This window comes from Saimiri boliviensis, chromosome 1 (genome assembly GCF_048565385.1).
Source record: "Saimiri boliviensis isolate mSaiBol1 chromosome 1, mSaiBol1.pri, whole genome shotgun sequence".
Classification (NCBI taxonomy): domain Eukaryota; kingdom Metazoa; phylum Chordata; class Mammalia; order Primates; family Cebidae; genus Saimiri; species Saimiri boliviensis.
The window spans coordinates 116,497,557-116,509,123 of NC_133449.1; the positions used below are offsets into that span (position 1 = coordinate 116,497,557).

General features: G+C 46.3%; 1 protein-coding gene across 4 annotated transcripts in view; it reads left to right on the forward strand.

The window, feature by feature from the left end:
• LOC101048092 (liver carboxylesterase 1) overlaps window positions 1-9,632 on the forward strand; it is a 33,222-nt gene extending 23,590 nt beyond the window's left edge. For all 4 annotated transcript variants that reach the window (XM_039480607.2, XM_039480599.2, XM_039480614.2 and 1 more), the window contains 5 exons: window positions 1,862-1,942; window positions 2,208-2,355; window positions 6,680-6,811; window positions 8,870-8,942; window positions 9,241-9,632. In XM_039480607.2, the coding sequence (XP_039336541.2) occupies window positions 1,862-1,942; window positions 2,208-2,355; window positions 6,680-6,811; window positions 8,870-8,942; window positions 9,241-9,424 (618 nt within the window). In that variant the 3' untranslated portion in view covers window positions 9,425-9,632. The remainder of the gene's footprint in view (window positions 1-1,861; window positions 1,943-2,207; window positions 2,356-6,679; window positions 6,812-8,869; window positions 8,943-9,240) is intronic.
• Window positions 9,633-11,567: the final 1,935 nt, after the last annotated feature.

Sequence of the window (11,567 nt, forward strand, 5' to 3'; positions counted from 1 at the left end):
CATCTCTGGGCCCAGGAGTGCTTCCCTCTCCAAGCCCCACTGAGTCCTGGGCAGCTGTTCCCTACAGCAGGACTAACATTTTCATGGAAACCTCCTCCAGGAGGGCTCAGGTGTAACTGGGTGTCAGGGCCCTGGAATCCCCTCTCCTCAGACTCCCTGATTGTCTTCCTATTGAAGAATCCTGAAGTGTCTGTGCTGGAGGGAGAAAATAATTGTGCAGCTGGGAAAACGGAGGGGATCTAGAAGGGAGAAGGAGCTGAGGAGTCTGGAGAGGCAGGTGGGGGCTTTCTAACTTGGGCTGGGAATGCGTAGTTCTCCCATAAATCACTCATGCTCTTCATCGCTTCATAGGAAATATCCAACGAAGGTGGCTTCTTTTGAGTTACCATTGACTTCTGGGGAACAGTAGACACCTGGGTCTACTTGAGGGTGGAGGGTCAGAGGAGGGTGAGAATGGAAAAACTACCTAATCAGGTGCTATGCTTAATACCTGATGACAAAATAATCTATACACCAAACTCCAGAGACACAATTTACCCATGTATCAAACCTGCACAGGTAACCCCTGAACCTCAAATAAAAGTTGGAAAAAAATGGAAAAAATGATTGACTTCTAAAAGTAAAGAAGGGTTCTCCTTTCAGTTGAAGATGAACAAAGCTGACCCTGGTTATAGCAGTAGGATGGGTTTATTCAGTAACATGATTGCAATAGGGGAAACAGTCCAGTGTGGACTGGACTCACATCTCAAAGCAAAAACAAAAGCCTGGCAATGTTTCATAGGCCAGGTGTGTTAAGGAAACACACTTTGGGCTGTGGGGAGAGGGTTGGTCCATGTGGCTAGACCACGTGGATCTCTTCATCCTGGCTCACCTGGGGCAGAAACAAACTCCTCTTATCTTCAGAACAGGACGCCGTGTGTTGGACTGCAGGAAGAACCCACTGAAGTCAGGTTCTACTCTTTCCACAGGGACTGGGAAGAGCAAGAGTGAGCTTCCTGAATGTTTGCATTGCAAAGAGAAGGCTCTCAGGTCCTCGAGGAAACATGGTTGGGTGGTAGATTCACAACCCAAAGGGCAGGGAAAGGGCTTAACATTGCAGGCTTCCTAAAGTAACTGCTGTAGGAGGGTTCAGAGGCCTGTCTGCTTCTCTCTAGGTTTTGGCTGGAGCAAAGAGTAAATTCTCCTGGCAGCATTGAGCCTTCACAGGCAGGCATGTTTAGGACGCTGGCTGCAGTCATTCTAGGGACAGAACCTTAAGCTGCTGGAAGCGATGCTAGAGTTTGGTTGAGTCTCTGAGTGCAGAGGTTTGGTCAGAGTCATTTTGTGCAGAGAGATGTGCTGTTTACCCCTCAGAAGGATTTCAGAGGTTTTACCAAAGACAGAATCCATGAAGGCAGGATCTGGGGCTTTCAGTGTCACCTGTGACAGGTGGTGGTACTTGGGAGATTTCTGTCCTCTTCCCCAGAGCTCCCTATTCTACACTAGCCTGGCAGAAATCTTCCCTCTTCCTATCACTGACCACTGTAGGGATGCCAGCCTGACACACACACACACACACACACACACACACACACACACACACATTGAAAACACTGGCACAGCTCCTCCAATTTTTTTTTTTTTTTTTTTTTTTTTGTAATCTTTGCAATGCTTGAGTTTCTGGATATAAGCCCATTTGAGTCACTGATTTTTCCCATTTCAGTAAAGACCCTTGTCCCTGAAAGCCCAGCAAAATTAGAGGACCTTCAGACTGCATTGGTTTGATTTGTTGGTCAGTTTGTTTCTTCTCATTAATTCCCAATGATCCCTAAATCCCTAAATGCTTAATTTTCTTTCTTTTTTTTTTTTTTTTTAAAAACAGTCGATGGGCTATCAACTCTCCGAAGGGAAACTGGACCAGAAGACAGCCATGTCACTCTTGTGGAACTCCCATCCCATTGTTGTAAGAGTGGCGGAATCACGGAATTGTCTGAGACCATGGAATGAGGGATGAGTACTTGCCCCAAATCATAGAGAAATTCAATGGCAGAAGGAAGACTGGGACCTTGGGGTTTCCCCTATCTTTTCACCTTTCCCACTTCACTTCTCACCCTGGGGGTAGTTGCACAGGACCTGTGAAGTTCACCATTGAGGCAAGCCTTCCTAGTGGGCTGGAGATGCTACATCACTCACCAGGAAGTGATGCTCACTTTATTGATCTATTTCAGAAAATTCCTAAGGAACTTATTCCAGAAGCCACTGAGAAGTACTTAGGAGGAACAGATGACCCTGTCAAAAAGAAAGACCTCTTCATGGACTTGGTGGGGGATGTGATATTTGGTGTCCCGTCTGTGATTGTGGCCCGAAACCACAGAGGTGAGTCCCAGAGGGTCAAACAGGGGAGGGACACGAACCACACCAACTTCTGTATCTGACCCGCCTACCTCCCAGCATAGACAGACATGGAAACAGCCAAGGGATAGGCCTCAAAGGCTGATTCCATATGGCATGGGGGGAGATGCTGTCCTATTTGGTTTATGCCTATAGAAGACTGAGAAAAAAAAAATCCAGAGGCAAGTGGTTTTGTAAGGTGATGATCTCAGATAACAGCAGTGGGGAGGTGGGGAAGTGAGAGAGGAAAGAGATGGAATCCAATCCATGATGCATTGCCAAGGGAGTATCCACTGTGGACAACTGCAGCTAGGAAAATCAAGGAAACATGGAGAAGACAGTGCTCAGGTGCTTCCCATCTGAGCAGCAAGGGAGCCGGGGTATTTATCCATCAGCTTCCACTTGTCATTGGTTGAAGGGTGTTCCCAGGACTTGTTAATTCCCTGTGACTTTGACCTGCTAAACACAAGGGCAGACTAGTCTCTTGTGACCAGACAAAGGCCTTAGGCCAGGAGCTACAGATGCTGGAGGTGGAAGTCAGGCTGGCATGCCCAGAAACAGGGGATATGGGTGAGACACTGACAGCATCTGCTGCAAGGGCTCCATGACTGGAGTTATCGTGGGACGTAGGGCTGCTGTAGGACAAATATTGAAAGATGAATTGTGGAAGGTTTTTTAAGATCCAAACTTGCTGCCAACAAGTTTGTTAAGTATTGGAGCTGGGGAAAGAGTAGGAGCTCTGCACAGGATCCAGAGGGTTGTCCAGGACCCAGAAGGCCAAAAGGAGAAGCCATGGTGGGTGTGGGGTCGGTGGTCTAGAGGAGGGCAATGCCTGAGGCTGGCTTTTGTGCATCTTAGTGTGCGTAGGAACAGGTAGCCAGAAGGCCAGGGCAAGGTCCATGCAGGACCTTCTACCACTGACCCAAGGCAGTGTGAGTGGGTGGTGAGGTTAGGGATGCATGAGCTCACCTAGAGAAGTGTGTACTATCTTGGGTGCCAATCACTGACCCAAGGCAGTGTGAGTGGGCCGTGAGGTTAGGAATGCTTGAGCTCACCTAAAGAGGAGGATATTATCCTGGGTGCCAATCACTGACCCAAAGCTGTGTGGGTGGGGCATGAGGTTAGAGATGCATGAGCTCACCTCGAGAGGAGTGTACTCTCCTGGGTGCCAATCACTGACCCAAGTCTGTGTGGGTGGGTCATGAGGTTAGGGATCCATGAGCTCTCCTAGAGAGGAGTGTCTTCTCCTGGGTGCCAGCTAGAGGAGGTTCACAGGACTCTTTTTCTTCCAACTCTCATTCACCTAGTTTGCAAGACAGGAAATGTCCTCTCTCTAACCATGCTGGAAGGGTTTTTAAATGTGGAACTTCATAAGCAGGATAAAAACGAGCTAAAGCTGATCTAGCAGGTGCCCACACACGATTGCACAGGAAGGTGCAGGTGCTTGTTAACTCTCACTTCTTCACAGGGTCCTGATAAAACCCTTTAACCAGGACCACTGAAGTTGAATCTGTTCTTTCTTAAACTAGGCTTTGCCCCATGCTCTGCGTCTGATTTATACATAGTGTTCCCATCTCCATCTTCTGATGGTTTGAGCAATACTGAACTTGTGTTTTTCATCTGATTTACCGTGACTTTCGGTTCAGGTTTTTTTTGTTTTTTTTTTGGCTACACAGGTCTTATCTACTTTCACTTTCTGTTGTATCTCACTCTTTTTGATGGAAAGACCATTTCTCAATATAAAGTTAATATGTTAAATTGTAAAAAGTTTCAAAAATATGGAAACACATAAAGAAGAAACTAGGTGTCACTCATAATTCCACTACATGGAGGCAAGTGCTATAATTTTTTTGTTTTCTTCTAAACATTTTCCATGTCCTATATACTTCAAAAATCAATTTTGTATTTTGCTTTCATTCATAGAACACTAAGTCGTGAGGAATTTCTGAATGTTGATACAAACTCATCAAAACATCCCTTATTCCATGAAATGACTGTATGAAATTGACTTTGATATTCCTACCTATTAGACATTTAGCCTGGCTGCTCACGTTCTGATGCTACAATAACATTGTGCTCAGCCTAATGTTCATAAGTCTCTAAGCACATGTCTAATACTTTTCTTGGGATTATTTTTAGAAGTGAATAACTTGACTGGACCACAGAAAGGTTTTAGAAGTTTTGGCAAATATTGCAAAATTGCATTCCAGTGCATAAGAATGTGAATTTCTTAACTCCCCTTTTCATTTGGGATACTAAGACTAAAAGTTAATGCTGCCAATTTGTCCCCACCAAAAAGAAGCACATCACATTGTTTTCATTTGCATGTTTTTCATGACAAGCCCTCTCACTGTCTGTGCTTCTCTTATGGTGCCTAACTGTCATTACCCAAATGTGCACCCTAGTTTTCTCTGAAGACTTGTATTGTGACTGTAGGAATTGTATGAATATCAGTCACTTTAGCCAAAGAGTTTTTACAAAGTAGGTTTTGGGCAGCATGCTGCCTATAATAAGTTCTCTCATTCACAAAAGCTCTTTCCTCTGTGGTTGACTCTGAGTTCCTCTGGAAAATGTTCGAGTTGCAAAGGCAAGGTCAAACCCTCCTTTAAGCACTTTTTGCTTGACCTTGAAGCAGCCATTTAACAGGTGGATTACAGAGCCACAGAGGATGGCTTCTTCCAAACCACGCTTCCTGCGGAGCCGAGGGTGCAGTGAAGGAGGCTGATAAAGATGAGTAAAGAGACTGTTCTTCTTTTTCACGTTTAAATGACACATGTGGGGTGCGGTGTGATCCCAAATTGGTAAATCCTTCTGTGGATGAATATTTAAGGATGCTAAGAAATGATGGCTGGAGGTGATGGCTCATGCCTATAATTTCAGCACTTTGGGAGGCTGAGATGGGAGGATTAAAGATCAGCCTGGGCAACATAGTGAGATCCCATGTCTACAAAATAATTTAAAATGTCAACACAGTAAATACAAACTAACATATATAATATCCCAAGTTTATGTAAATCAAAGAGAGATATGCTAAAATAAAAAAGAAGCATTCCCTGAGTGGTAGAGGTGTGAGTGATGTTTTAAATTTGATTTTTACAATTGATTTTCAAATTATATAGGATATGGAAAATTTTTAGAAGGAAATACCAAATATTTATAGCCCTTGCTTCAGTTAATGGAATTATAAGTGTTGCCTACTTTCATCTTTATGTGTTTCCATATTTTTGTATCTTCTTCTTATTCCTGTTTCAATTTTATTTTCCAAATTTCTTACTGGAAATTTGAGGTCCAATAAGCTGGACAGTTAAGTCCATCTTACTATTAGTAATTGCTTTTACTTTGTTTTCCAAATTTCTTACTGTACCCGAAAGGAAAGAAGTTGTAAATTTTCTCCAGCAGGCTGGCATGGCCCTGACCCTTTTCTTCTTAGGGTCCTTCTTTGTGGGTATCATGATCAATGCAAAATGCTGAGTCACAGGGCTGGGTGGCCCACGAGGAAGCCCTGAAGGAGCAGCGATCTGTGGCTCCAATGAACCTGACATCTTCTTGGGTCTGGGACAGGAGAGCTTTGTTGGTGGGAGAGGACAGCAGGGGAGAAGGAGAAAGGGCAGGGGAGAGGCAAGGTCACCCTTGCTCAGCCCCTTCTCTTCTCTGCCGCCACTTTAATGCCTTAACATCTTAACACTCCCAGGCCAGGTAGGCAGTGAGACACGTGCGGAGAGTGAGAGGTAAAGCCCTCAGTGTGCAGATTCCTCAGACACAAGAGACAGGTTGTTCACACTCCGCATATGTTTGTATTTAAATAGCCTCACATTCAGACAAGCAACCTGGATTTGCTTGAGTCTTCTCAGGAAGGGTGAGAAAAATACTGGAAATGCTCAAAACTAGGCAGATCAGAAGACACCTGTCAGGGTGGAGACGTCATCCCAGTGAATGAACGCGAGTCTGCTATCAACGAATGACATCCCGTGTAACCAGATGTAGAGAGATTGTCTTGTGTGAGAATGTGCCAGCAGGCAAAGGGGTTTACGTGACTGAGCCAGTGTCCCTGTAAAGGCAGTTATTGAAATGAATTGACCCAGGGTTTCCACATTCATTTATTCAACATTCATTCACTAAACAAACTCCTGGCTCCAATTCCGGTTCCACCTCAACCAGCTGTGCAGCCCGGAGCATGTCACTGAGCTCTCCTGCAACGCTGTTTCTCTACTGTGTTGATATTAGGGGTTTCCTGCAGGGCTGGAGACCTTGGTAGCCTCCAGGTGTGTGTCCGGCTACATGAACTGTGCATGAATCCTTGTCTTCTCAGATGCTGGAGCACCCACCTACATGTACGAGTTTCAGTATCGTCCAAGCTTCTCATCAGCCATGAAACCCAAGACGGTGATAGGAGACCATGGGGACGAGATCTTCTCTGTCTTTGGGGCCCCGTTTTTAAAAGGTAATGGCTCCTTGCTGGCCCTGAGCTTGGAGTTAGGAGATCTGGCTTCCAGTCTTTGTGTGGTGGATTTCAGCAAGTTTGTCCTCTCCTGGTCTTAGTTTCCTGATTACTATGACACTGTTGAATGTCATTGGGTGACACCTGGCTTTCTCCCTCTGTAACACTCTTGAAGGAGGATGTGAACTCATATGCCCTATGCACAGAAACCCAGAATCCTGGCCTGTGACATCAAGACAGTGGGGATGTCTCCCGAAGGATTCACTGTAACAGGGTTGAATGTCAGTGGGCTGTCCCCAGCTTCCTCCTGCTCTAATAGGTGAGGGAGGATGTGTATTCATGTACTCTCTGCGACAGACACTAAGAATCCTGGCCTGTGACATCAACAAGACAGGCAATGGGACACATGCAGGACCCTACTGTAAGTTGAGAAGCCACCAATCAATTTCCCTCTCCCAGGAGTGCCCAGAATGTGAGTGAGGGTCAGGTTAGCATTGGTGTTAGCCCTGAGTCAGGTCTAATGTGTGTCTGTTTCTCTTTCTGTCTGTCTAACAAAAACTCATAAACCTTTAGATTTAATACAGTTAATAACTGTTAATTTAGAAATCACAGGATGTATGAATTTGGGGTAGGAGAGCAGACTTTATTTTTGGTATGGTTTACAGTCAGCAAGGTAGCCATCCCATAGGCTGGGAAGGTGCGTCCAGCCAAATCCAGACATAGGCTCAACATTGAAGGAGGAGGGGTTGGGTAGGAGCTCTATGTGGATGGGTTGGCTAAACACACACGTTCAATAGGTTGCAGTGGAAGGAATGAATATTCATAAAGACAGTTCTAATCCCACGTGTATTAAACAAACTTGCATGTAACGTGACCTGTGGGTCATGGGGTGGAGACATCATGTTTAAATGTATTTAAATGTATTACAATTAGGGTTTATAAGTCAAAAGGTCTTCTCAGGACGCAAAGCCCAGCAACTGAGGAGCCTCTGTACACCGGCCAAGTCCAGTCCATGGTTGGTTGTCTTCTTATCTGGAGAAAGTTACTGAAATCAGTCTCTTACGCAATCAAAGCCATAGTTAAGACTGGTGGGGCAGTGTTGTTTCTCCGAGTCTCCAAGCTGCTGGAGTTGTAACTATTTTCATTTTGCTTAACTCCAGGACAGTGCTAGTTTAGCTGCCAGAGAAACAGAAGCACCTCGCAGCAGTGAGAACGGAGTGGATTTTCTAAGGGTAGAGATGCAGGCCTGAACACTTGCCCAGCATGACCTTAGGTCTTGATTTTAATTTGGTGTTTTATTGCCACAAAGAGTGTGATCTGTCAGAATGATGGCCTTCATTGTATTGCTGATGCTGGTCAGTGGTGTCTAAATCACAAAAGGGAGGGAGTACTATGAGACGTGTCTGACCTGTCTGTTCCCAGGCAGGAACTCAGTGTAGGGTGTTTTGGGCTCCCCTTAGCCCTGAGGGGTTCTGTTCAGTCAGTTGGGGGTGTTAGGATTTGTTTTTAGTTTACATCACACAACATTTAAAAGAATCCTTCCACAATGTCTTTTAAACCTTAACTCTCAGCAGGTACAGATCTCAAGGGACTCACCACACGGCAGCTCTGGACGCACCAGCGCCTCTGGGCCTCTCCCAGTTGTGCACCCGAGGAGACTTGAGCTCTGTTATTTTTCAGAATATGAATTGTGGGTGTGTGCCAGGGAGGGAGAAAAGTCCCAAGGCAGAGCAACCCTGGGAGGTGGGGCTGCTGTAGAGGAAACCCTGGGGTGTGGCATTGCCTGTGACCCTGAGCAGGGAGGAGGCAAGTGAGGGTCACAGGAGACAAAGGCAACCAGCACATGGGATCACATATGCCATTGCTGAGCCCTAGGTCAGCCATGCTCAAAGGTAAAGTGCACTGAAATCCACCAGGATCTTCTTAAGTTCAGAGTTCAGCTCAGTGGGTGTGAAGCATGGGCCAAAAATGTGCTTCTACCAGGCTGGTACATGATGATGCTGCTGCCGGTCCGCGGACCACACTTTGAGTAACAGATGCTTTTTTTCTTCTTCCTAACAGAGGGTGGCTCTGAAGAGGAGATCAGACTTAGCGAGATGGTGATGAAATTCTGGGCCAATTTTGCTCGCAATGGGTGAGGCTGGTGGCCAAGACTGAGCCGGGCTAGTGATGGTGGGGGGACAGAACATGTCTATCAGGAAGGGGCAGCTTCTAAGGTTCTAGTGATCAAACTCCTGACCTTGTGACCATAGCACTCTGACAATGAGAGCTCTCTAAAAATGGATAGGCTGCCCCAGGAGATAGTGAGCTCCCCATCTCTGGAGGTATACAAGCCTCTTGACAGAGATAAGCTTGGGCATCCTCACGCCATCTCAGAGGATTATTCAGACCACATAGCAGCTTTGGGGCATTTCTATTTGATTCTGTTTCAGAAACCCCAATGGGGAAGGCCTGCCCCACTGGCCAGAGTACAACCAGAAGGAAGGGTACCTACAGATTGGTGCCAAGACCCAGGCGGCCCAGAAGCTGAAGGACAAGGAAGTGGCTTTCTGGACTAACCTCTTTGGCAAGAAGGTGGTGGAGAAGCCAACTCAGACAGAACACATTGAGCTGTGAATGGAATGTCCAGCCAGCCTCAGGAGCCTGGAGGAACCAAGAATGGGGTCTTTTGAAAAAGGGATTGCAGGTTAAGAAGGCATCTTATTGTGGCTGGAGAATTGTCTTGTGGTGGGGGATGTGGAGGGGGCAGAGGCCATGAAGAAGCAAGTTTTATATTTGTGACCTCATCTTTGGGAATAAAGGACCTTTTGGAGGCCTAATCAGTGCTTGTGTCTTGGACTGGAGATTCATCCATCCTCCTAGAGACAGAACGATGATGAAAGAGGCAATGTGAGAAGGAAGGTGGCTTTGCTGGGGATGGCTTGGCCTCCGGACAAGTAGAGCCCAGAGGGCTGGGCCATGGATGGTGCTCAGGGGAGCTCTGAGCATCCTGCATGTTTCTGGCTGCCAGCAGTTTCCAACAGTAGGATTTGGGATGGCCAGAGTGCAGCATCCCTACCCTCCGTTTGGAGCTGCTTGTGGAGTTGGAGGTGGCCCACGCTGAGAATGTGCCTGGATCAGTGAAAGAGAGAGGCATGCCAAGGTGATCCCATGGCATTGTTGCATGGCCCTTATTGCCGCGTTCACAGGCCTGAAACACCTTCCTGAATATGTACAATAGCCTCCCAGTGCCCTCTCTGAGCCTATCTCTTCCATCAGCTGGTCAAAATTCCCTCTGTAGCCTGGACCACTCCTGGTGCAGGTAGTGACCACCTTGGAGTAAGACTCCAGATGGTCCTTCTAGTAGTGTTTGTTTCAGAATCCCAAGGGTGATTTCTGGATTCTTCCAGGATGTAGAAAGTTCTAAGGAGTGTCACTCCTGCCTTCACAGCAAGTGAAGGCTGGATTGTCCTGAAAATCATAACTTTTCATGCGCCAAAGAGCTGAAGTTGTAAGGCACATGATTACCCTGAAATCGAAGGGAAGACAAGCACTTGGGGTAGGGATGGGATGTGAACTCTGCCTTACCTCTCACCTGCAGGCAGGAGATGGGGTGACCATAACAAGCAGAAATACTATGAATTTTAATCAGTGCTAAAGGCCAGGTGTGGGCCACTGTGAGTATTAAATCTCTGGGAATGATAGACCCATGGGGGAGTTGACTCCCATCACAGACTCTACTCCATGGACATCTATCAGGGCCCATGAGAAAGACTGCAGTATATAGTAAGACTGGAGAAAGCCTACCTTCAGGGGTACAGGCATGAGCCCTGCTCACACCCTTCACCCTTAAAGAACAATATCCTTCAACCAATGGTGAATGGCCAGCAAATCTTGTCTTCTTCAAGGCACTGGCAGAGACATATTGAGGTTGAAGATAAGAAACACTTTAAAACTCTAGACTCCTGGGAGAGGGACAGGGAATCATATTGAGCACAGATAATTGGTCTTTTACTGCTAGGGATGGTCAATATCTCTGACAAGTCCCCAACTCCAACACCAACAAACAAAGGTCCTGCCTAACGTTGAGACTGGACCAGGACAAGAGAAAGCACTCCTCGTTGCTACCATGGAGTTGCCAAGTGCCAGGTAACAGAAATCTATGCTGAGGAGAGAAGGCATGCAGAGAGACCCTCTCAGAACAGCAGGTACACAGGACAGACCTAAAGCTGAGGGTGGAACGGGACATTAAAAAAAACCCTTCAGAAAACCAGTACTTACACAAGCGTGCTAGAACCAGCACAAGGTAGCACTGGAAGCACCTGAGGCAGATGGTGCATTTAAGATAACCATAGCAACAACAAAACTATTCCCTCTCACCACACTTGAAATACAGGTATACACACACACACACACACACACACACACACACACACACACACACACAGTCTAGCAGCAGAAGAAAGGGTATGGCCATTTCCTGTCACTGATATTACTTACTTCAATTTCTACTTTCTTATCCATGATGTCAAGCATTGTATGCAAAATCGCATACCTTAAAAAGGAGGCAAAACCTATTAACAAGAGACAAAGCAGTTGTGCACAGGGATGCATGCCTGTAGTCCCAGCTACTTAGGAGGCTGATGCAGGAGGATTGCTTGAAACTGTCTGTTCAAGGCTAGAGTGCCCTGTAATTGTACCTAGGAACAGCCACCTGCACTCTAGCCATGGCATTGTGGTGTGATAGCATCCCTTAAAGTGAGAAAGAGAGAGAGACAGA